General features: G+C 42.1%; 1 protein-coding gene across 1 annotated transcript; it reads left to right on the top strand.

The window, feature by feature from the left end:
* Positions 1–25703, top strand: SERPINB5 (serpin family B member 5). Its single transcript, XM_014843798.3, has 7 exons — positions 1–239; positions 8058–8232; positions 10963–11100; positions 13756–13873; positions 16514–16656; positions 20930–21097; positions 23921–25703. Exons 2-7 carry the CDS (start codon positions 8065–8067, stop codon positions 24311–24313), a joined length of 1128 nt encoding a protein of 375 aa, XP_014699284.1. The 5' UTR covers positions 1–239; positions 8058–8064; the 3' UTR covers positions 24314–25703.
* Positions 25704–26366: the final 663 nt, after the last annotated feature.

Here is a 26366-nt window from a genome sequence, read left to right as displayed (position 1 = left end):
AGCCTGAATCATTTTTTTCAATCATGGACAAGCTGCCAAGAGGCATGAGTAAGAGCGGAGAGCGCAGAAGTGGGCGGGACAGAGAGAGTGCAGATTGGGAGTGGTCACAGTGGGAGGGCCCAGGCTTCAGGTGAGCCCGGCTGCCTCTGCCCTAGAGAGCTCCCTCCGCACCAAGGTCCTTCCGCACCTCGCTTTCCTTTTCCCTTGCCGTCCGTTTTCCAGGAGAACTGTAACTCCAGGTAAGCAAAGCGGGGGTAGCAAGGCCGGTGATTTCCCTCTTTTTGGCAATTCTTAAAACATAGCAGTTATTTGAGCTGGTTGGAGATGGTGAACACAGTCAACATAAAGGGTCATTTTCAAGGATGGGCTGTCGGTTTCAGTACTGTCGCCTATCACCCCCCGACATGGGCGGCATCTCCAGCTCCCAGTCCTTTGAAAACCAGGAATGCCACGTAAGGAGCGAAATCACTTAACCATACAAGGTAAGAATATGAAGAAATAACACGGCTAGGAGGTTTTGGTGGTGGTGGCGCGCAACAGTGATTTGTGGAGGAGAAAGTATTTCGGGGGACACTTTCAGCCCGACTTTGGAATTCAGATTGAACTTGAAATGCTAGTTTCAGGAAGGGTGTGGTACTTAAACCTGGAGAAAGTGGAAAAGCCTTTGAGTGTCTGGCTCATCTTCCTGCTTGGCAGTGTGGGGCTGAGATCCAGGCTTCAGAACTGCTCTTCTTTTTGGCATTTTTAAGCGTTCAGTGTTCACTTATTTGCAACCACATTCTTCATGGCAGAAAGTGTTCTCCCAGGCTGGCCAGTGGTGTAGTGGTTAAGTTTGCACACGCTCTGCTTCGGCAGGCCGTGGTTTGCCAGTTTGGATCCTGGGAGTGGACTTACACACTGCTCATCAAGCCGTGCTGTGGTGGCATCCCACATAGAAGAACTAGAAGGACTTACAACTATGTACTGGGGCTCTGGGGAGAAAAAAAAACTGAAAGTGTTCTTTCTCCCTATTTCTTGGTTTCAGGATATTTGAAACAAGTTACAGATTTCAAATGTGTATTCTTGGGTGACTTTTCAAATTGATTGGCTCATAATTTCTTCCTCATAGACGTTACTGTTTTTACGGCTTCATTTAAGTGTATCATACTAAAGATCAACTGCACATGCCAGGCTGTTCCGTAGACTTGTAATCAGGTTAGGCTCAGACTCACAGAGCTGAGGGGTCTTAGACGTATCGTAGCTCAGTCCCTCATTTTGCAGATGAGGAGTAGAGTCTCACAGAGGTGAATGGTGTCCAAGGCCATACAGCTTATAAGTGGCAAGATGTAGAATCCTGACTTTCAAACTCACAGCTCGTGGACTTTTCCATGACACCACGGGTAATCTTAACGGCTTTTTCACCCCCTACATCACTCAAGAGGTTTGGAATAGAAGTAGCGGGGTCCCAAACCTGAGTCCCCACCGTTTATGTGCAAGTGTTTGATGGGTTCCCTGATGGGTGGAGAGTTGGAAACATGTCTGAAGAAAAGATTCTCCATGTGACTCAGCAGGTTTATATCGTTGCTTCCTAACGCCTTGAATCCTGCCACTTCAATCCCTCTGGGTTGTGGGTTGACTTTGAAGGGATGCAGTCTCAGCAATTTTGGTCATTCTGGGGTGGCGAGTTCTGCTCTAGTTTACTGTTCGGCAGCAGTGAGGTGGCTCAGTGGTCAAGATCTGGCTTCTAAACCAATGGGAGCAGATATGACCTCAGAAAATCCGAGCAAAGCAGAGGCTCCCCAGCCGTGGGAAATTAAGCAATTCACCTTATTGATTATATTTACGTTGTTGTCCCTTCCTGGTGACAAAGCACTTGCCGTTTACACTTATTCATTTCATCACTTCATTAATCCTCATGATATTTTTTCACACTGCAGAAGCTGCAAGATCTCCTATTTTCTTAATCCTGCTTGGACTTTTCTCCTCTCGAGGTTAGAATGTGGACAGGAGAGGCCAGGTTTTTGGGCATTCCATGATAGTTATTATAGTAGGCAGGGTTCCTCATGGCATTGCCTAAGGACCCTCTACACTAAACAGTTTTTTAACCACATCATTTCTCTTAATCTGTAAGATGAGGCAGACTAGACTAAATAATATCCACAATAACCTGACACAGTGAAAAATTAGTTTTTAAGGAAAGAAAAAACTATGCACATAGCTGTACGTGTGTGTGCTCATGTGCGCGAACGCATGTGCATAGAAGACGATAGATGATCTATAGGTACGGTGAACATATCTTGTTCAAAATACAGCATATTTGAGAGTGAAAGGAGTACTATTGCTAATGTCAGGATGACAGACATAAACCAGGACTGTCCCAGGCAAAGTGGGACGTATGGTCAACCTATCCACAGGGCCTTTATCTCATCCAAATGGTCTACAGATGAAAAGTGTGAGGACCATTGGCTTAGATGCATTAAAAACTTTAGAAATCTTTCTGCAGGGCCAGTGAGAAGCTGCAAGTCTAGAGAAGTGAGCCCTCCTGGCCCACCTAGCATCTTAGCACATGCGTCTCTGTTCCCTTGGGACTAGTCTCTGAGTCTCTGAGTTGTGTCAGTTCTCTCTGGCATGCATTTGCATGGCTGACTCCTAACTGTCCTTTGGGACTCACCTTTAGCGTGACTGACTTAGATGTCACCGTTTCTGGGGAGACTTCCCTGCGATTTCTATTATGAGTGAGCTGTCTCCCCAAGTGCTCCCATGGACGCTTGTGCCCTCCATCAAAACACTCATCATACCTGCCACACGTGCCATGATACTAGGTTAACAACCCTCTATGTTGTGTTCACCTTTGATTGCTTAATGTTTAGCTCAGTGCCTGACGTGCATTAGGTACTGATTACTTATTAAGTGGAAGCAATATAATATTAATAGTTTCAAACATAAATGGCAGAAAGAGAACAAGAGCTTCTTTAAGTAGGAAAATCAGAAAAAAAGTATTGTGTTGATTTAAAAAAATGCAAGGTATCTTGGAACTTCTAAAGGGATAATTTAGGACTCGTGGGATTTTTGGAACTCTTAAGACTTCAGAGAGAACAGATGCCAGCAAAGACACAATTACTGCGGAGGAAGGTGGTAAGGTGTGGTCGGCCAGTAGCAGGCTGGGAGCCAGAAGTGAATGCCGGGTCTGGTTTTACCATCCTCACTTCCTGTGTGGGTGGCCTGGGAGAATCACTTCATCTTTGTCAGCCTCCCTTTCCTCATTGTAAAATGAAGGGGTGGGGCCAGACTAGATCCAGCCCAAGATCTTGTCCCACTTTAAAGGTTTATGATTTTAGGACATAGTGTGAAAAACAGGCAGCTTCGCAATAAATTTTTACAGCTTGTTTGTTGCATTTGTATTACTTCCTAAACTTCCTTTTCACTTTTCTCTGCTTAAAATAAAAGTGCTTTTTAGACTTTTTTTTTTAAAGATTTTATTTTTTTCCTTTTTTTCTCCCCAAAGCCCCCGGTACATAGTTGTATATTCTTTGTTGTGGGTCCTTCTAGTTGTGGCATGTGGGACGCTGCCTCAGCGTGGTCTGATGAGCAGTGCCATGTCCGCGCCCAGGATTCGAACCAACGAAACACTGAGCGCACAAACTTAACCACTCAGCCACAGGGCCAGCCCCTTTTTAGACTTTTAAGTTACTAAAAGATGTAGTGTTTTCTACATTGGAGCTGTAATCAAAATTCTCTTTATTTGTTATAATTGTTAGGTTTTCATGAAAACCAAAGAAGTTATCTCTGTAACAAAGTAATAATAAAATGGAAAGAATCTGCAGTGATATTAGCGCTCTGAACACAAGTCATTAGACGTGGAGATTACCCTACAGGAATTGCTCATCTCTATTCTTGTACCCGTAATTTTCGTAGCATTTGCTCATGCAAAACAGTCCATGTAGGAACCTGATGCATTTTCCTGGACATGTATTGCTAACAATGCTGAGATTTGTTAAATTCTTTGATTGTCTTGCAGCCACAGTGAGGTGGCAATTGGCTGTGGCCAAAGTCATCCTTTGAACTAACTCAGAACAGTGTTTTTAGGTCTCTTGGGACTAACCACTGAGCAACTGATCAGATTTACCGTGCAATATCTGACTCATTACTTAATTGGTGATTGTTTGCCCCTACAACAATTCCCATGTACAGCCCTTTTCTGATATCTTTGTCAAGCAGCAAACGTTATTGTTGCTGGGACCTCAGATATGAAGGGCTGTAGGACCTTCAACCTGAGGAGAATTTTCTGAGAAAGGAGCTAGTCAGTATGTGGATGGGAAGGCGGACCTGTTTGACTCATGCACTGAGGACTCATGCAAAGGAAGGGACTCTGAGAGGGAGGGACCACCACCGCCAGGAAAGCCTCAGCTGTCAGGTGTGCGCTGATTTGCATTCTGCAACAGGGACCTGAATCCAAGCCTCGAATTGCAACACAGTGTAACTACATTGTGTAATTAACTGTAGGCAAAGCCACCACAATCTTGTACTCATAGAGCCATTTAGACGAAATGTATCTCAAAATGTTATAGTGAATGAATGAATAATATTTCACTGGAACAAAATGCTAACACAAAGGATTCCTTCCCCTTTGATCTACTTCGAGGATCCACGTCTAGGAGTTTGCAGTCAAACTCCCTCAGCTGATTACTCCAAGGTCTTAAACACAGTTTTTCTACATAAAAGAAATCAAACTTTAAAAGTAAAGTTTGGGGCCGGCCTGGTGGTGCAGCGATTAGGTTTGCATGTTCCGCTTCGGTGGCCCGGGGTTCGCCGGTTTGGATCCCAGGTGCGGACATGGCAGCACTTGGCAAGCCATGCTGTGGTAGGCGTCCCACGTATAAAGTAGAGGAAGATGGGTATGGATGTTAGCTCAGGGCCAGTCTTCCTCAGGAAAGGAGGAGGATTGGCATCAGATGTTAGCTCAGGGCTAATCTTCCCCCCCAAAAAGTAAAGTTTGTTACTGACTGTGCCAAATTATCCTAATTTCTCTTTTTGGAGGGTAAGAAATACACTGGGAAGAACTACTTGTGTTTGTTAAAACAGTTTGTATGTTTTCATATTGTTATTCATGTGAGTAGGCCTCAAGTTGTTGAAGCTTTGAGAGCTTCATGGGGATCTGGATTTAGGCTTCTTTATTTGGTGAAGAAATAGCTCATTCAGGCTTCTCTATTTGGTGGAAAAATAGCTCATATTGGGTTTTAGTTGTGGATGAACTCAGTATTATCAGTGTTCAGTTTGCTGCGGGAGAAAGCCAGACTTCTTGTCCTGAAAGTCTGTGATAGGATTCTCCAAATCTTCTGTGAAGTTTCTTTTAATTTCCCTGTGGTGGACATTTTGGTTAAAACACTCCTCATGATTCCATTTCTGTCTCATTGCCCTCTGCACACCTGAGGCTGGCCTGCTTCAACTGGATGTGATGTTGTCCCATGTCCTGACCCCGCCCCAGAGGAGAGAGAACAAGGTAGTGGACCTTAAAGGAAATGTGAGGTGCCCACCCTGACTGCAGGTTACTTTGTAATAAGCTTGTAAGGAGAACGTGACCTGAGTTCACTTAGCTGTGCTCATCAGGGGCATAAAGTGAAGGAGGAAGAAGTCACTGGAGATGACCAGAGAGCATGAATGGGTCAACACAACATCTTTTTGGTCATGAACTTGCTTTTACAGACTCGGAGATATGTTATAGTCTTTTTGAGTCCATCCTACACACAAGCCACATTTCCCATAAAAGGGAGAATTCTGAAGAAATATTTGAAGACCAGGGGCTCATTCCTTGATCTTATCATCACATCTTCACATTTTGAATTTATGTTCAGGTTTAAGTTGCAAAATTGAGATCATACTTGTGCATTTGACTCTGCCGCATCCTTGGGTCCTGGTTGAAGGAAGCCCTCTGTCTTGAGTGGTGATGCTTTGTTTGACATCAGCGAGCATGTCCTACATGATGACCTTCAATATCTTCAATGTCATGTGCATTCTTCGTGTCTGTGTGCTTGATGGCACAGTGCCTGGCTGCTTGGGGGAATGCTTCAAGCCTTGATCTATGCACTAGTCAACCAGGGGTGGTAATATGAATCCTGTCCCTGAGAAACACGCCATCCTGGGGTCAGGCAGAGCCCAGAGAGGCCATGCAGCTCAATTTGGCTTCTAGAAATGGTTATGCCCTGACTGCTCAATTTACTCAGGTGCTTTCAGGCTTGATGGGTGAATGCTGGACTAGATAGATAGGTGGACCTTTCATCAGAACTGCAGTTCTCAAACTTTTTAAACTCAAGACCCCTTTACACTCTTAAAAATTACTGAAGATCCCAAAGAGCTGTTTTTTTTTTTTTAAATTATTGATTACATCTATTGGTACTCACCAAATTAGAAATTAAAACTGGAAAAATTTTGAAATATTTGTTTACTAATTTATTAAAAATAACAATAATGTAACCATTACAAAACATGAATAACAGATTTTTATGAAAAATAACTTTTCTAAAGTAAAAAAATGCAGGGAGAAGAGTAACATTGTTTTTCATTTCTGTAAATCTCTATAATATTTGGCTTAATAGAAGATACGTCCCACAGCCTTTGGAAAACTCCACTGTACATTTGGGAGAGATTGAAAGCGAAAAGACAAATAATGTCTAAGTATTATTATGAAAATAATTTTGACCTCATGGGCCTACAGAAAGGGTCTTCGTGACTGCCAGGGGTCTAGGACACCACTGGCAGAACCGCTGAGTTAAAATAAGAGAGTTCTCAGCCAAGACTAGACGCCCGCCCTCTGCTGTCTCTGCTTTACCAGGCTCCATGATTTTAGCTGAAGCTGCCCTCTCTTTTCTTTAACTCCCATGTTACTTGTTACACCACTCACAAGGCATGGGCAGCCCTGCATTCTACTTATTTGTCTACATATCTGCCCGAAGAGATTGCAGACTCAGAGAAGAAGGGTCTCAGTTGATCCTTATAACACTCGGTGTAGAGTCTTCCACATAGTGGATATGTACTAACACAAAAACAATAACAGCTGCTGTTTATAAATATTGCTACATGTTGGGGGCCTGACCTTCACTGGGTGCCATTACTTACTATATTAGTCTCCTAGGGCTGCCATAACAAAGTGCCACAAACTGAGTGGCTTAAAACAATAGAAATCAATTCTCCCACAGTTCTAGAGGCCAGAAGTCTGAAATGAAGATATTGGCCGGGCCACACTCTCTCTGCACGCTCTCGGGGAGAATCTGTTCCATGCTTTTCTCATAGCTTCTGGTGCCGCCAGCGATCCGTGGTGTTCCTTGGCTTGTAGAAGCATCACTCCATTCTCTGCCTGTCTTGTCACATGGCCTTCTCCCTGTGTGTCTTCACATCTTCTTCGCTCTGTGCACGTCTGTCTCTGTGTCTTTTCTCTGGTTCTTGTAATGACTGAAGTCCTTATAAGGAATCCAGTCATATTGGATTAGGGCCACCCTAATGACCTCAACTTGATTAAATCTGCAAAGACCCTGTTTCCAAATAAGGTCACATTCACAGGTACCCAGGGGTAGGACTTCAACGTATCTTTTTTGGGAACACAAATCAATGCACGACACTTACTAAATATTAACCGGAACCACATAAAACTGTGATATGACTGTTTTGATCTATAAAAATTTCAACTTTATATGATTTAACCTAAATCCTAATTGAAACAATATGGATAAATAAAACCAAGGATTTTGATCAATGCCTTCAACTGTTCTGTCCACTTGCTGAGGAAGAGGTGTGACCACTGTGCTCCTGACAGTGGCCACTGTGGCCAAGGAGTCCTGAATTTGGAGATTCCAGCAAAGGTGTACACACAGACGACCTCACACACTGGACCCTTCAGACCTTAGGACATTTTCCCAGAGGTTTCTTCAGCATCAGCTTTCTAAATTGTATTTACTGAAAGTGCTTTCTTCATGTCTATCCAGGACCATGACTTTGTTTGAATAAAATCCTTGCGTTCACAGAATGCAGTTGAGAATACCTTAAAGACGCTTCTGAAAAAGCTTCACCCTTGTCCTTTGTTCCAGGCCCACAATGGACGCCCTGAGACTGGCAAATTCAGCTTTTGCAGTTGATCTGTTCAAACAACTGTGTGAGAAGGAGCCAGCAGGCAATGTCCTCTTTTCTCCCATCTGTCTCTCCACCTCTCTGTCACTTGCTCAAGTAGGTGCCAAAGGTGACACAGCAAATGAAATTGGACAGGTAAGCCCCATACCTTGCGTCTGTTTTGAGTGGGAACAAAATTCTTAGCACACAGAGGCAGTGCCTGGGAAAAATGAAAGGGGGCTCTGTGGTCAGAATTGCTCAGGATGGAGAGTTGCGCCATTTCTAGCACTCTCTTAATGTATTTTTAAATGTGGAAACTTATTTATCTGCCCTGCAACCCACGTTTAGAAAAAGCACCACGTTGTGATGGAGAACCTGGGGATCTGGTAGGTAATTGCAAGTTTTTCACTAATGATTGGCCTTTAGCAAGTTACCGGACAGCTTTCTATCTGCTACATTGTGAGGATCAATCAGGGTGGTGTTTGTTAAATGTTCCACAGTATATATCCCGACGAGAAAGAGTGTAAATCCACACCCCTGTTTTATGCACGAAACTTATTTACAGCATCAGGGTTTATTTTAAGATGCAGGCTCAATTACATTCTACTCTCTAATATATTCTAAACTATAATATATCCATATTTGGTAGGTATAATATATCCATGCTATTTCAATATAGAAATAACATTTTAAACTATCTACCTTCAAGTAACAGGGATAAATAAGAAGATGGATTACGCTTACTTATGTTTTAGAATACTCCCTGGGGCTTGGGTATCCCATTTGAGAAGAGTGAAGTAAAATGATGCTACACACACACATGTATATGTCTATAGGTGTATGTGTATATCTGTGTGCATATATATAAAAATTATTTTTAGAGTTTCTTTTTGGCTTTGATTGACTATCTAGCTTTGTAAAATTCTTAGACCTTCAAATGAGACAACTCTCAGGTGTTATATTTTACTTTTTTTAAATTACTTTTTTGAATTGAAGTATAATTGACATATAACATTATATTAGTTTCAGGTGTACAATATAATGAATCAATACTTCTATATATTGTGAAATGATCACCACAATGACTTTGGTTAATATCCATCACCATACACAGTTAGAACACTTTTTTTCTTGTAATGAGAACTTTTAAGATCTACGCTCTTAGCAACTTTCAAATATGCAACACAATATTATTAACTATAGTCGTTATGCTATACTATACATTCCTAGGACTTATTTATTTTATAACTGGAACTTTGTACCTTTTGACTCCCTTCACCCATTCTCTCACCCCCCACCCCCCCATTTACTTTTAGATAGTAGGCGAAGGCCAGACGAATTCCATTTCATTATTGTTCTTGAGTTGATCATTCTAGGTGCAACAGGATATTTCCTTCCATGAGCTCATTAGCATTTCAAAAGGGAACGTCTTCTTGTATCCACAAATTCCCCAAAAGTATGACCCACAGAATGTTATTTGGGTTAGCATGAAGAACTTATGCTGCAAACTGAGTGGGAGTTGGAAAGGAGGCTTTGGTTGTGGGAAGAGGAGCTCTATCTTCTCATCTGTCCTCCTCTCTCAACTCCCCATCTCCCCTTCTTCATTTCTCATCTCCCATTAGAGAAGGGATAGAAGAGAACTTCCTGGTAAGGAGTCTGTTCCTCAATAATGATAATAATGAAGGTCTTTCCAGTACATGCAGTTGTTCCCCCAGAGTAGTTACTGGGTTCTTTAATTTTCTGGTCTTTTTACCTGTCATTAGGCATGAGAGTTACACACTGCCTTGGTCCAGCCCGTTTGACCCTGCTGTGCTGAGGCCGTGTGACTCATTGGCACAATGTGCCCATTTAGTGACGTCACCTGAGGTGCGGCATCGGGGCATGGTTATTAGGAATTAGGAGTGAGGAGACAGTCACCTTATCCCGACATCATGTTTGTGGCACCATGAAGCAGAGGAGATGCCGGGTTGGAACAAAAGAAAAGGATTTAAGTCCTCCAGAAGATAGTGTCCTAGTTTTGAGTGGCTTGGAATGTTACTATAAGAATAATTATTAACATTCTGAATCCATATAATGTTTTAGGTGCTTTATATACAGTATCTGTAATCCTCGTAACAATTCAGAAAAGTAGGTATTCTCAGTCCATCATACAGAGGGGAAAGTGGAGCCCTGAAGAGTTGGGCGAGGTTATGTTTCTGGTAGGAACAGCCTGGGATTCAAAGGCAGAGCTGTCTGGCTCTAGCCTACCCCGGGCAGCCCTGCTGCTGACCATCAGTGATGTATCAGCCCATTTGACTCTTGTTAGAGCAACTGAAGGGACTTCATAGTGCCTGGCTAGAGACACCTCTGTTCTGGAATCTGATACCTGCCTAGTGATTGTCTCTCTTGGTATTAATCTCTTTCTTGTTGTCTCTAAATTGGGTGGAAATGATAAGCCAGCTTCATTCCTTTCCAAGTTTGGAAAGCCTTCTGTATGAGCATTAGAGGTATCACTTTGGAGAAAGGGCAAATTTTCCTACAGTTAAATCAAGAGAAGAGTATCTTTATGGCAGTGTTTCTCAATGGAGACAGTTTTGCCCCCACCCTCCCCCTGGGGACATTTGGTAATGTCTGGAGACATCTTTTGTTGTCACAAATGGAGAAAGGTGTGCTACTGACACCTAGTAGGGCTGGGATGCTGCTAAGCATCCTACAATATCCAAGACAGCCAACGCCCCGCCTGCAACAAAGAATTCTGTCAACAGTGCTAAGGTTGAGAAGCCTTGCTTTATGGAAACAATTGAGGAGGGATACACTGTATCCCCTGAAGAGGCTGACCACTGTCGTGCATCCACTGCAGTGGGCAGAGGCAATGCTTCATGGGTAATGGATGTTTTCTCTTCACAGGTCCTTCATTTTGAGAATGTCAAAGATGTGCCCTTTGGATTTCAAACCGTAACATCGGATGTAAACAAACTTAGTTCCTTTTACTCCCTGAAACTAATCAAACGGCTCTATGTGGACAAATCTCTGAATCCTTCTACGGTAAGTGGTTTAAAGCGATTAGCAAGATTTAACTTTTTCCTGGGAGTGGCATTTTCACGTGGTTAGACCCACATCTTTTTTTCAGTGAAGTTCACTTCCAGGATGCTCATTTAAGATTTGAGGCTTATTAAAATAAAACAATCCTAGTGGAGAGGTTGAATGTAGGGGAATCCGTTGCAGCCACATCTTCTAGCTCAAAACATAGGGAAACTCGTGGGCTTCCCTCTTCCCTCTCAAACACTCGTAGATCCCACCCTTCCTCTTAGCTCCTCACTGAGAGAAATGGAGAATGGGGTTATTGCCTCTCTAATAAATATACCTCCATAGGCGCAAGACAGCTCATGATTTAAATCTCTTTCTCCTTAAACAGCAGGGCACAGGGCCTGGGACAACATTTTAAGTTCTCCACCTCACTTGTTTATGCACACAATGTTCTGATGTTTCTCAAATCAATAAGAATAATAACGGTATGGATTAACAGTTTTCATCAGTCACAAATCGGTTTTGTTTGTTTTACTAGACTGGTCATGTGGGTATCTATCCAAGGTAGCTTTGGCAATTCAGCCATTTCTTGAAGGAATCATATAAAGAACAATGTAGTATAGTGTCCTTAAATTTGGCCCCAGCGTATATCATAATATTTAAACAATCTGTATTTGAAATATATAGCCAACATCCTACACTACATAGAAGTTCATTCTCTACTTTAGTCATATAGAGTTGATTCAATTGTGTTTGGATGGTCAAAATTTCAAGCTCTGCGGGGCCGGCCCAGTGGCGTAGCAGTTAAGTTTGCATGCTCTGCTTTGGTGGCCTGGAGTTTGCCAGTTTGGATCCTAGGTGCAGACCTCCGCACCGCTTCTCAAGCCATGCTGTAGCAGGCGTCCCACATAGAAAATAGAGGAAGATGGGTACATATGTTAGCTCAGGGCCAGTCTTCCCCAGCAAAAAGAGGAGAATTGGCGGTGGATGTTAGCTCAGGTCAAATCTTCCTAAAAAAAAAAAAAAAAAAAATTCAAGCTCTGCAAATCTAAAAGGTAGACTACCAGTTAAACAGTTTCACACAGCTTTACTACTTTCTGCAGTAGATCTTTGCTTTTCTGGTTGAGAACTTTTGAGGACTTGGGTCACTAGATATGGTTGTGAGTTTACTCTTATGCTTGAAGACCCATATACACAGCCATTTTTCTTCCAACCATCACCTGGTGAATTAAAAAAAAAATATATTGAGGGGCTGGCCCAGTGGTGTAGTGGTTAGATTCATGTGCTCTGCTTTGGTGGCTTGCAGTTTGCAGGTTCGGATCCTAGGAGCAGACATACACACCGCTCATCAAGCCATGCTGTGGTGGCATGCCACATACAAAATAGAGGAAGATTGCCAAATATTAGCTCAGCAACAATCTTTCTCAAGCCAAAAGAGGAAGATTGGCAACAGATGTGAGCTCAGGGCCAATCTTCCTCACCCAAAAAATAAACAAATAAAATAAAATAAAATAAATAAAAAATTGAGATGTGAGTTGGGACTTGGGCATGGAAAAATTTTAAAAAGTTTCCTAGGCTGTCCTTAAAGAGATGCTTCATACATTTTGTTGCTGGCAGTGAGGACAGTGGAGGCCCTGCATCTTGCTGAGGCTCTCTGATGTTCTTATGGGCCTCCAGCCCTCTCAGTCAATGGCAATACCCAGTCCTAAGGTTGGGTTGCAATTAACACTATGAAATTGGCTAAGGCTGTAGTTGCTTTGAAGAAATTCAAGGAGCCTTGTGCTTATGACATTTAATCAGCCATGTTTAGTTTGGTTGAACTTTCGTTAAACATTTTGAATTATTGCAAGGAATTTTTTTTAAGGCTGCATTCCATTGACCCTGTTGGTTGCCTATCACCTGCAGATTTACTGGTAATGGTACAAACAAGTGTGGGCTGAGGAGGGCCACCTGCATCCGAACTACCCGGGTGTTTGTTACTAGTGCAAATTCCTGGCCTCAGATCACTTCAGTCAAGATCAATAGGGGTGGGATTTAGGGTTTTGCATATTTACCAAGCAGTAGAATTAGAGCCACTGCTAAATTCTCTACAGCACTGTGTTTCAAACTTTAACGTGCATTTGAATCACCCAGGAATCTTGTTAAAATGCACGTTCCGATTCAGCAGGTCTGGGGTGGGGTCTGAGGTTCTGCATTTCTCGTAAGATCCCAGGTGATGCTGCGGCTCTTGGTCCTTGGACCCCACTTTGAGTAGCAAGAGCCTACAGGATTTTTATTTCAGTGAGGATAAGAGCTTTCTGCTCATAGAGTTCCCTTTTCTGCACATTTATTCTAAGACATACATATCTACATTTTAATGTTTCTGAAATTGGAACCCATATTATAATTGTATATATTTAACATTGCGTTTCTTTTTTTCCCCAAAGCTGATACTAAATTGATGGAGTCATTTAATAATCAATATTGTCTTAGAATTAAGGACAGGAAGCACTTAATACAAAGAAAATTCATTGATTTCTACATGATGTTTAAATTTACATAGTGTTATAGATTATGAAAGTGTATTTACAGTAATAGATATTTAGAAATCCTTTTGTTAGAACCGTGTAACAACGCAATGGTTTGACTACAGATTGGGCACTCTGTGATTTTTGTGGACCGGGTGTTTTTCAGGAGTTCATCAGCTCTACGAAGAGACCCTACGCACAGGAAATGGAAACTGTTGACTTCAAAGATAAATTGGAAGAAACAAAAGTTCAGATCAACAACTCAATTAAGGATCTCACGGATGGCAAGTATCCTTTACGGATTCTGCTATAAGTCTGTGTAAACAGACCCTGCCTTCTCATGAATCTTTCTGCTAAGCATAAAATTTGAACATCTGGAGGATTCCTTGCATATTTTGGGTTCACAAGCTAGATTCTTGCCCATAAAGCCATTTCAGCCATTTGGATTTCTGGGCATTTCCTGCCCCATCTCACCACTTGGCAGGAATTCCTGGGGCGTCCATTGTAGCTTCCTTGCCGGGCTCTCTACCGAGCTGCCGCCGGCCCTTCTGGTGCCTGGGGGGGTGCGGCTCTCAAAGTACAGCTTTGGGCAAGTCACGAGCTTTTCACAAGTTTTTCAGTCTGGAAGTGAAGGGCTTGGACTAGAACTTGATGATCCTTAAGGCCACTTCCAGCTAAAAATTCTCCAAATTTATGAAGGAAAAAAACACAAAAAGGTCTCAGGCAATCGATATACATGTAGAATCAAAACAAACAAACCTCAAAAACAAAACAAACCTCAGTGGATACCTGTCCCCAGTCCACAGCTCCTATCCCAGCTGGCCTCTGATAGCCCTGAGTCTCTTCTGCAGCATCTACTGGGCCCTGCCTCTTGCTCGGAGCTCCCCTCAGGCCCCTCCCTTCCCCGATGATTCCTCCCTCCATTAAAATTCGCTGTGAGTTGTACCCCGTGCTAAAGAGGACTTGGAGCTAAGATGAGATCAAGTGCAAATAAGTATGCATGTCCCCCTTCCCAGGGGATATATTTATGTGTATAGGGAGGGACCTGTTGGGACACAGCACCTAATCGTGAAAGAGTGAACTGTACAGATGGATTTTTCAGTTGAGCCGTAGTCGCAGCGTTTTAGGGAGGGACACCCTTCGGGGGCAAGGGAGACACACAGCCTGTGAGAGGGGCCCCAGCGGCTCCCTCGCTGCACTGACTCAGGAATGCTGGCATCCCCTCTGGAGCTGAGGCTTGAGGACATGGGAAGAACATAGTCTTGGAGCAGCCAAGACCTGGATTCAAATCCAGACGCTGACACTTATTAACTGAGGTATTTGGACTTGGAGCCTCAGTTTACTGAACTGTGAAATGGAGCATATGTTATCTAATGTAGTTTTTACATGGTTGTGGTGAGGAACAAATTAGATAATACATACTAACAAATAATATATGATAGTCAAGATGAGATATGGTAGCCATAGATACAGATACACACACAAATGTATACACACATACATGATTGTCATTGAAATGAACTTTCTTCAACTTTGTATGAAAAGAAAAAAACTGGTATCAATAACACCAGCTTAAGCAGACTTTTAAGATTTACAAGCAAAAAGCAGCTCGTGTTTAAATTGCTGTGTAACAGTTTTGCTTTTAGACTTGCTAAATAATTGTATTTTCTCTCCAAGGGCCTTTGTTTTAAAATCTCCATAAATTTAAGATTTTTAGTGGAGAAGAAAGTTTGGTGCAAACACTTCTGAATTTGGAATCAGAAGCTCGAGATTTAAGCTGAAGCTTTGCAACTCACCGGCTCCCTTATTTCTCTGGTCTTTGGGTTTCTTAAATAACATGTATATAATACATCATATAGCTGGGACCGGTGACATAATTTGCAGGTCTCAGTGCAAAATGAAAATGCAGGCCCTTTGTTAAAAAATGTATTAAGAATTTTAAGATGGCAGAGCATTAAACCAGTGCAGGGCCCTCCCTTCACCTGCAGGTCACAGGCCCAGGACAGGAGGGCTCTGAGCAGTGGTGTGAAGACCCGAGAGATTAGGTAAATGCAAATCCTTTGCACAAAATGTCAATGCTGTTGAAATGTGACGACTTTCCTTTATCGAGGGATTATCACCATTGAACTATTTCAGCTGTTGGGGATTTGAGCTCTGTAGTAAGTATAGTTGTGACTGAGTCCATGGTAGTGATTAGAGCTGACCTCCAGGCAAACAGTGCGGTTTGGGGAGGCACTGGAGAGCTGTGGGTTGGAGAGGAGAGCGCTGTCCTGGCATCAGACATGCTTTCCAGCTGAGCGAACTAGGAAAGTCACTTGGCCTCTCTGAGCCTCAGTTTCCTCAGCTGTTAAATGGGCGTAATGATCTTTGCCTTAAAGATCATTGTGAGAGAAGGGAGATAATATACGTGAAATGCCAAGGACAGGGCCAGGCGTAAAGGAAGCTCTCATGCATTTCCATTCTATGGCACAGGCTTTGAAGTTGGAGAGACCCAACTTTGAATCCTGACTCCACCCTTGCTTGTATGTCATCTTGAGCAAGTGACTTGACACCGAGTCTCAGCTTCCTCATCTGTAAAATGGGGAGAAACGTTTGATTTCGTGTATCTGATTGTCTAGCACACTGCCTGGCATAGGATAGGCATCCAGAAGTGGGAGCTTGTGTTTTCCTTCATCCTCCTCTTTCTTTCTTTTCCCTCCTTTTTTCCCTTCATTCTCCTCCCTCGGTCTCTTTGGTAAGTCTTGTTGTGGCAAGATGGAAGGAGAGAAAGGGGTCTTTCTGACACGAGGTGGTCTGGGCTGCCAGCCTTCCCTGGTGTGGCTCCAGCAAGTGTCAAACACTCAGTGAGTGGACATGTGTGTGTGTCAGATGTGGTTTGGAAGAATAACCCTGTGCCATGTGTGGTTTCCTAAAATTGTTTGCAGGCCGCTTTGAGAACATTTTAACTGACAACGGCGTAAGTGACCAGACCAAAATCCTTGTGGTTAATGCTGCCTACTTTGTTGGAAAATGGATGAAGAAATTTCCTGAGTCAGAAACCAAAGAATGCCCTTTCAGAGTCAACAAGGTATGTGGGGCCGCGTGTCAAAGGATCCCAGCTAAGATCTGAAAAATTATAGCAACAAAGGGGACCAGAGGCATTTGCTCCAGTGAGGAAAATGAGGGCACAGGAGGTAGTGTGTCTTTCTTGAGATGAACAGCTGGGAGGCAAGTGGGAGAAAAAGAACCATAATCTAGAGACTCTCACTCTTTTCCAGAATGTCCTCAGGGTCTGAGCTGACTGAGATCTCATAGAATTTATTACCCAGTGGGTGGAGCGAAATCACCAACTGGAGAATAGCCACAAATATTTGGGACCATTAGCAAGAAAGGGTAAGAAAAGAAAAGAAAGAAACCAAACCCCAACATCAGAGGCCTTTGGGTCATCATTGACCGTTTGAGAATCTTCTTCCAGATGAATCAGTTCCTCTGTGATCTCATTTCTCACCTGTTAATAGTGAAGTAAATGGTTCTAATCCTTTAATTTATAAGATGCTTTGAGGGACTTGTTGGCTGTGAGGGAAAAAGTATGGCTTACTCATCTGCCGTGCTGGGAGTCGTTATGGGGAAGAACTAGAAACCTGTTGTGCAGCGAAGTCTCATTAATGCTACTGAGGTGAATAATGAAGCCATGTCCCGTGTCAAAGTAACTCACATAAATAGGTAAAGTACCTCTTCTATAAAGGAAACCAAAGAACTGAGACTGGGAAAGTGACTGACTTCGTTAGAGGACCTAGGAATCCCCAAGATGCTCTATGATGATGCGATTTGGTCTCCTTTGATGAGATCTGACTTGTGTTAAGAACGCACACTCAAACCTATGCTTCAGTTGGCACGATACCTGAAGGTAGCTTTTTTACCTTGGAACTCCTATGCATCAATTCTAGTTTTCAAGTTTCTCCCAGCACCTAGAGTACCTAGCATTAATCACTTTTGTTTTTGCCAAATATTGTAATAGCATCTTTGTAATGCTAGACCGCAGGAAGAAAAGACCTTCCAGATACAATCTATACCTGAGTTAGCTGGACTGGCTTCCATTACCTTTTTTTTTGTATCCATAGTTATTCCTCTCCACCTCCACCCTCCCCCAAGTGTGCTTTCCACAGCGAAATCAAATTATTTATTTACTTATCTAGATCCCTCACTAGTGCACGGGCTTTTTTAAGGGCAGGGATAATGCCTTATTCATCTCTGTTTATAAATTCTTGGCCCAGTCCCTGACACATTAGTAGGTGCTGAGCAAATGTTTGTTGAATGAATGACCAATCCTTAAGGGTCAGTTTGAATAAACAGTCAAAAGCAGACAAAACCTGATTGGCATTTGGGACCAGCCTGGGTCCCTGTGCAAGATCCATTCAGCCTTTTCACTGGGAGAGGACAGCAACCACTGATTGTGTTCCTTCCCTGCTCAGAATATCCATTGGTCCTAGGGAGGGAGCCAGGTCCTCCTTCCAATTCCTCTTCCTCGGTTTAGCCTCCCGGCGGATTACAGTGGTCTTCTCAAAGCTACCTTTGGGGGCAGGACTGACCCTGCACACAGGGGCGTGCCTCAGATACCAGGCACAAAACGTTAGACTCTTTAGACTCTGTGTTTTTCATATACAGGTCCTTACGTTTTAAATGTGGCTTTGGGACTTTCCTAGTGTTGCGCTTTATCTGGAGCTGAAGTGGACCGTGACTGAACGCAGCCTCTGCTCCGAGTGGGGGAGGAGTGTTGGCCTCAGTGACGCTGACACGGAGTGTCCCTTCCTGAGTGTTTGGCTGGCCCTCCGCCCTGGGAAGGGCTGACAAACGGGCCCTGTATATGTTTAAGTGAAACCTGAAATGTGTTGCTGATGGTGCCTCGCCTGATGGCCGCAGGACCAGCCCAGAGCATCATCAAAACCTCGGCACAGTCAGTGAGGACACCGTGGACTTTTGCGCCGACCACCCTCAGATTTGTAGTTTTTACATTTAAGAAAGTGTTAATGCGTGTCTTTTGTGAAGGGAGGAAGAATGTGTGCTCTTCCTTTATTCTTGTTATTAAGTCATAAAGCTCGATTGTTTCACATCCTGGAAACTCAGACTCTAAAAAGAGAATTAATAAGGATTTGAAGTGTCATTGATCTCTGTTTCACCTGACAAAGCAATAAAACAACTCAGGCTGCGTGGGGAGACACCCTCCTTTTGAATGCAGAGGCTATTACTTGTCCTCTGTTTCCTTTGACTTGCTTCTGTCAGCCCCTGAAGTTTTGCAGTGACGTTACTAAACCTTTCTCCTGCCCTGTGGTGTCTCCTTTAAGGGCTAGACTAAACTGATGGAGTTATATTATTAACACAGTTTAGCATGGTGCCTATTCCCACCAAGGTAGATACACACACATACACACACACACACACGTATATAAATCTGGTGTTTTCTGAGATCATCTTTATTTAGTCCTGTTTTCAGAATTTATATCTTGATTTATGGTTCAGAAAATGGGATTATTGTATCCATGTTCAGTGCTGATAAATGAAATAGATGACAAATTTCAGAGATCATAACAGTATGCAAATTCAGAAACTATTAGCAGTCTAACTTGATGGGGAATTTTAGACAAATGTATATCTTCTTTAAGAGAAATCAATGTAAAAATTACCAATTAATTTCAAAAGTATGTTTTTCTCTCATAATTCTGTTTCCAGTTATGTAGCAAGTCAAAGTCTTCAATTATTTATCAACCAAGTCTTTTAGTGAGCAACCACTTTGTGCTGGCGTAAACCAAATAATAAGACATGGTTTCTGCTTTGACTACAGGCTAGTTGGGTGGGGAGTGAAAAGACAGTCACACAAATAAATATTTCTAACAATGTGACATGTTAAAATAGAGATATGTACAAAAAATAAAATAGGTAAGGTCTAGCTCCAAGAGTGGTGTGGAGTAAGATTCAGTTTACAGTTTGAAGATTTCAGATAGAAGTTTTACTGCAATATTATCCCTGCAGGGGTTACATGAAGTTTGAAATCTCTCCTCGAAGAGATTCAGTTAACAGCAAATATCCCATGGGAGGTATAAATCAAAATAATAAATTATGCTAAATTACTATCAGTCTTTTCTCCTTAGTATGAATTAATTTTCCTTCAGAAAATCAGTCACCTCTGTATCAGACACACAAGGTTAGATATTAATGAGGACAGAGAAGAGAAAAGGCCTGAGGATAAGACCCTTTCCCAGGCTCCCTGCATGATGGCGGGGGGAGGGGTGTTGAATCCGGAAGGGACTTAAAGATGATTTTTTTAACATTCTCATTTTTTAAAAATTACGAAATATTTTAAGCATACAGAAAATTATGGAGAATAATAAAACCCCACAACCACCGTTGCAAAACCTTTCTATTTTGCCTTATTTTTTTCAGATAGTTTAAAGAAAAACTATAGCAACAGTTGCTCTGTCTGTGTAGCCCTCTCCCCTCCTGTCTCCTTCTCCCTTCTTTTCCAGAGGTAACAGCATCCTGAAATTTCCGATCCCCTCATTCCTGACTAGGAAACGGAGGCCCAGAGAGGTTGAGTGACTTGCTCAAGGTCACGGCATCTGTTTCTGTCACCAGGTTCTTATCTTTAATCTAGGCCCTCTTCATGTGCTCGGATCAGAGCAGGTGGCGGTGCAGGGAGGAGGTGACTGAGGGAGAGGTGACTAAAACCAAAGGTGACAGAGGAGAAAACAAATGTGATTTTGTCCTGCTAGTTGCTAAGTTTTCTTTATTAGGTATTTTGTTAGGAAAAGCTATATAAATGGGTATGTGGGTTTGTGCTAGAATTTCCTTTCAAGTCAGCTCCACCAGGAATGGTTTAAAGACCTTGTAATTATAGGTATCTACAAAGACTAAGTTAAAATTTGCCTATATTTTCAGTCATACCATCTTATTTTTAATGTTTTATATGAGCAAATATAGTATTATATTAGGTATAGTTCTTGTAATATATAACATGTGAAATTATAAAGTATGCGAATAACTTTTCAAAGGAAGTCATAAACTCTTACAGGACAGTCTCTGATGGTTTGGTTACATTACAGTTTGGATGCCAGTGATGGATCATTAAGCCATAATGATCTGAAACTATAAGAAAAGCAAATTTATGTATATATGTGTGTGTGTATACACAGATGTGTGTATATATATTTGTGTGTGTGTATACACAGATGTGTGTATATATATTTGTGTGTGTGTATATACATGTGTGTATGTGTATCTGTGTGTATCTATAAATATATCTATGTGTATATGTGTGAGTGTGTAAACTGAAAAGTATGCAAACCACGTTTCTCCTCCTTTTACAGACGGACACCAAACCAGTGCAAATGATGAGTATGGAGGCCACTTTCTGTATGGGTAACATCGATGGTATCAATTGTAAGATCATAGAGCTTCCCTTTCAGAATAAGCACCTCAGCATGCTCATCCTGCTACCCAAGGATGTGGAAGATGAGTCCACGGGCCTGGAGAAGGTGAGGACGGAGGCAGGTCTTCAGAATGATGGTGCCACCAGCCGTAGCAAGGAGACGTGTGGATGGTGCTGCGTGGGGCTGTGCAAAGGGCCCTGCCTTACATCTCACTTGCTTGGTTGTCTCCAAGGGTTTCGTGGTCCTTTCCAAGACTTCCTCCTTAATATTAAAACAGTCAGCATCTATTTGGCACTTACAATGTGCCAGGAACTGTAAGTTCCCTGTGTGTCCTATCTCATTTAATTCTCACAACAATCCTGTGATTTAGAAAGTATTACCATACTCTTGTTTACCAATAAGGGAACTGAGGCACAGAGGGTAGGGAACTGGCCCATGATCACATAACTTGTCGGCGGTATGTAGAATCGGGATTTGAGCCCAGGAAGTTAGAATCTGTGGTCTTAACTCTAGGCTCGGGTACCTGTGATCAGCATCTTGCGTTGGTGTGGGACATTTGTTACAATCGATGAGCCAATATTGACACACGCTTCACTAAAGTCCACTGACATTAGGATTCACTCTGTGTCATACATTCTGTGGGTTTTAAAAAGTCCTTTTATACATACACATATATGAGATTGTATTATGCTTCATCTTACACAGGTTATTAGAGGCACAAGGTTTAAATACCAGTAGAAGTTTTATCTGCTGGTGAATGACGTTTTAGCTTCTGTTTGCACCATCAGCCCCATCCAGCCGCCCCTGGTCCACCTGTTCCCCCTCAGCTCTCCCCTCCAGTGGGCCTCAGCCCTTGGCTAGGAGGAAGGAGGGGCCCTCTCAGGAACCAGGGGTCACCTGCGTTATTTCCTGTCCCACCTCAGCACTCCCTGACTTTCAGGGGACACTCTCCCTCGGTCTCCATCTTGCTTGCTACTTCAGTTGTCATTACGTTTTATCCATCACTTTATTGACTGAATTATAATTCCCATCTTCATTCTTCTTTTATTCACTGTTCTCTCTCTTTCTTACTCTGCCTCTCGCTGTGGCCTCATTTTTTCTTGCAGCCTTATTCAGCTGTCCTGCACTTTACCTTACTTACTTTAAGTACTCTCAAGCCAAGTTTTTTCTTATTAAAGTACGGAAAGAGAGGAAATGATCTTCCGAGTCTCAGAAAGGGATATTCAAGAATACGTATTGTATTGGTTTGCTTTGGCTGCCATAATGCAGCACCACAAACTGTGAGGCTTAAACAACAGAAATGTATTTTCTCCCAGTTCTGGAGGCTGGAAGTCTGAGATCAAGGTGTCGGCAGGCTGGTTCCTTCAGAGGGCTGTGAGGGAGAATCTGCTCCAGGCCTCTCTCCTGGCTTCTGGGGATTTGCTGGCAATCTTTGGCATTCCTTGGCTTGTAGACGCATCCCTTCAATCTCTGTCTTCACCTTCACGTGGCATTCTCCCTGTGTATGTGTGTCTGTATGTGTGTCCAAATTTTCCATTTTTCTAAGGATACCAGTCATATTGGATTAGGGCCCACCCTAATGACCTCATCTTAACTATAATCGTATTCTGCGTAATGACGTTTCAGTCAATGATGGACTGCATGTGCGATGGTGGTTCCATAAAATTCATACCATGTAGTCTAGGTGTGTAGCAGGCTATACCATCTAGGTTTGTGTGTGTGAGGCTCACACAATGACAAAATTGCCTCAAGATACATTTCTCAGAATGTATCCTTGTTGTTAAGTACCCTATGGCTGTCATTACACCTACAAGGACCTTATTTCCAAGTAAGATCACATTATGAGGCACTGCTGGTTAGGACTTCAACATATGAATTTTTAGGGGACATAATTTGACCAATAATACACAAGATGGAGGAAAAAGCTTTTTTTTTCTTCTAAATGATCATTTTGAGTTATGGATGAATTTTCTCCTCTCTTCTCACTTCAAGGTAGTAAATGGGCAAGAGGATATATCTTTTGGCTCAAGAATTCTAGTTACTTATGATAATCTTTTGGTCCTGATAATCTGTTCTAAATGAAACAGTACCATTGAAAAAATAACTATAGATTAGCAAGAGAATCCAATGGTTCCCACCTCCATTAAAAAACAAATTTGTGACCAGCCTGTGACCTTGCCATCTGCTTGATTTTAATAGGTTTCACGTGAGTGACTTCAGTGCAGGACTGTCCCATGATAGTAATAGTCAAGGTATTATCATTCTCTGCTGTACATGTTTCTCCTCCAGCCAGTGGGGAGATTGGAAGGGCAAGGAACAATTTAAGATTTGCTCAATGAACAATTTTATGACTGAACCATTTTATGCTTCATTGCATAGCTCTCATTTTTAAAATAACCAACTGAAATGGATGCATTCATCACCTGTGATCTTAAAGAATGATCGACAGTTTAATTCTCATTTAAAAATAAAGAGTAACTTTAGCTTTAATGTGAGTTATCAAATTTGATGCCATGCCTAGTACATGAATATTCTGGATTTCCTAGCAGAGAAATCAAAATAAGCATTCAAGAAATGCATAAAAACTCTTCTAATTTTATATTTATTTCACTATTATTTATGCAATATCATAATCCATGTATTCATTTCTATAGAGCTACTGTATAGAAAAGAAATGCCGTCATAAATTTCAGTGCAAAGCGACCATTGTTGTAGGGTGGGGTGGAGGAGAACAATGCTCGGTGGTTGGGTGGATCTTTTATAAGAGAAATTAGTCACATAGCAAAACCACAGGGCCAATTCCACCTTTGATGGTGCATCTACACTGCTTCAAAACTGGGTTCGCAATGATGCTTCATGTTTTTAGTCAAGCAGGATCTTTTACAATTGGAATAAAAACATAATTTCCTCTCCTTTTTTATCCTTCAGATTGAAAAACAACTTGACTCAGAGACGCTCTTGCAGTGGACCAATCCCAGCATCATGGCCAATGCCAAAGTCAAACTCTCCATTCCAAAATTTAAGGTGGAAAAGATGATTGATCCCAAGGCTAGTCTGGAAAATCTAGGGCTGAAAAATATCTTTAACGAGAACACATCTGATTTCTCTGGAATGTCAGAGACCAAGGGAGTGGCCCTCTCAAATGTTATTCACAGAGTGTGCTTAGAAATAACTGAGGATGGTGGGGATTCCATAGAGGTGCCAGGATCACGCATCCTACAACACAAGGATGAATTCAATGCTGACCACCCATTTATTTACATCATCAGGCACAACAAAACTCGAAACATCATTTTCTTTGGCAAGTTCTGTTCTCCTTAAGTGGCAGAGCCCTGGTTAAGTCCCACCTGATCTTTCTGTAACCTGGGCATCCAGAGAATCACTTTCTAAAAGAATAAATTGTTACTCTCGCTACATCAGGAAGCAGCTGGTACTTGTCATAAGTAGCCCTCACACTAATAGGCCCTTCTTTTCCAGTCCTTTCTTTTGTTCCCTTTTCTGCCTCATAAAAGACAATGCTTTTAATGAAAAGGAATCACCTTAAAGGAAAAATACGTATTCATTATTCGTCAGACTATCTAGGGTTATTGGCAGGAATCCAGTCTTCCACAAAGAAAATTCCTGTAAGGAGGATCTGGAGGATTTTACTGTCAGAGCTTTGCCTTCCTTCACGGGGATACAGAATGTTCCAGATATTCTCACTTCCCTGAAAGACTACAGAAACTGTGGTGCCTGGGATCTGCAAAACTTTCCTGGCTCCAGTGAGACTTGGGCACATGTACACGCATGTGTTCAGTCCACAGCTCCTTTTGCTAAATGCTGCAGGACAAATGTTTTCTTCAAACTCTGATTTCTTGGGATTTTAGAAAGATTATATGTTGCGCATGCTGTATATTGTGGCACTCCATTAATAGAGTCTGGACAGCACCCTATAAACCAATACCTTAATATTCCTGCCACAAAATGTAGAATATTGACACAAAGCGAATAAATAAAGACTCTAAGTAGCCCATAAGAGTCAGATTTTGCTGCCAAATGAGCGTGCCACCAGCTTATGAAAAAACTTTGTTTTCAGAGCTTTTTGAACTTTTGGAACGTTGGAGAAGAAGTTGCAGACCTATAGTAGCAGAAGTGCAAGCACCTCAAGGGGAATTTCAGATCTCATTAAACATTCACTTTCACTTTTGATAGAACGCCCGCCCCGTCCTTTGGTTGGCAGTCGACCGCAGGCAGGGAATTTTCACTGACTCGACAAGGTTTTGCATGTCTGACAAGCAGCAACTTAAAATGCACAGGGACGTTCACAGTAGCGCCTGAAAGAATCTGATGAGTGCTGAAGGAACTTGTCTCTTTGTCTAATGTAATAATGGGGAAGGAAGAGGAACTTAATGCCTGTAGAAAATATCACTAAAGCTATGGAAGTGTTCACGCTGCCTTGACATGTATTTTTTTTTCAAAGTCTATGGGTTTAGTTACTTAGAGAGCTAATGTATTAACTTACATTAATAGTAATTCTTAAAGTTGCTCTGATAGGTTATCTGTGTTGCATGTTTGTATTAATTTGCTACCAGAAGAGCACATTTACTGAAGATTTTGTGACATTCCTTCCTTCTGCCATTCATTGTAAATAGGTTCCACTTTCTCCTTGCTCTGAACGTTCAATATTGAATTTCTTTTATGCTATTGACAATAAAATATTATTGAACTACAAGTTTTGTTTTTTTCCCCATGAAGTTGGATTTACTATTTTGAAAGAGAACGAAGCCATCCACTTGCAAAAGAATTCCTGTATGTAAACGCTCTGTGGGGGGCATTGATGCAGAACAAAAAGGAGCGAGGATAATTACTGCCCCTATTCCCTTTCTTCCTGCAACCAGCTCTGTTTCCTCCTCCCGCTCCCTTTCTTCCTCGGGAGGAAAGGACAAGGCGAGTGCTAGAATGACTTCCCACCACATAAACGTCCACAATGGAACCAGAAGCCTCCAGGACGACACGGGAATTTTCTCCAGCCTTTTTCACTTTGGACTCAGTTTCAAAATGTGATTTTAGTAACTCAGCTATATATACTTAAAATAATTTCTTATTAAGTACATTTCTCTCAGTGTCATGTACATTTGTTTTAAATTAATTATGGTGTCCCTGAACCCAGTATTCAACGCAGCCCTTTTCCTGTCCCTGCGGCATACTCAAATAGAATGTGTCTATTGAGTACAAAGAGTGTCAAATGCCCCCACATGCTAAAAAAGAAAGACCATTTGGGCAGGATTGCTGAGGGTGCCCAAATCAGGTTTCGCCACTCTTGGCTCGTTATCCCCTTTCGCCACGCTACGAAATAGAAAGTATGGGAAAAGCTTAGTGAGTGTTTAGAGGAGGG

Source organism: Equus asinus, chromosome 7, assembly GCF_041296235.1.
Source record: "Equus asinus isolate D_3611 breed Donkey chromosome 7, EquAss-T2T_v2, whole genome shotgun sequence".
NCBI lineage: Eukaryota > Metazoa > Chordata > Mammalia > Perissodactyla > Equidae > Equus > Equus asinus.
This window is presented reverse-complemented; position numbering and strand designations above follow the sequence as displayed.

Coding starts and splice junctions, on each gene's coding strand:
- SERPINB5 (XM_014843798.3), top strand. CDS start 8,065: ATGGACGCCCTGAGACTGGCAAATTCAGCTTTTGCAGTTGATCTGTTC. Junction 11,101..13,755: donor AATCTCTGAATCCTTCTACG/GTAAGTGGTTTA, acceptor GGTGTTTTTCAG/GAGTTCATCAGCTCTACGAA. Junction 16,657..20,929: donor GCCCTTTCAGAGTCAACAAG/GTATGTGGGGCC, acceptor CTCCTTTTACAG/ACGGACACCAAACCAGTGCA.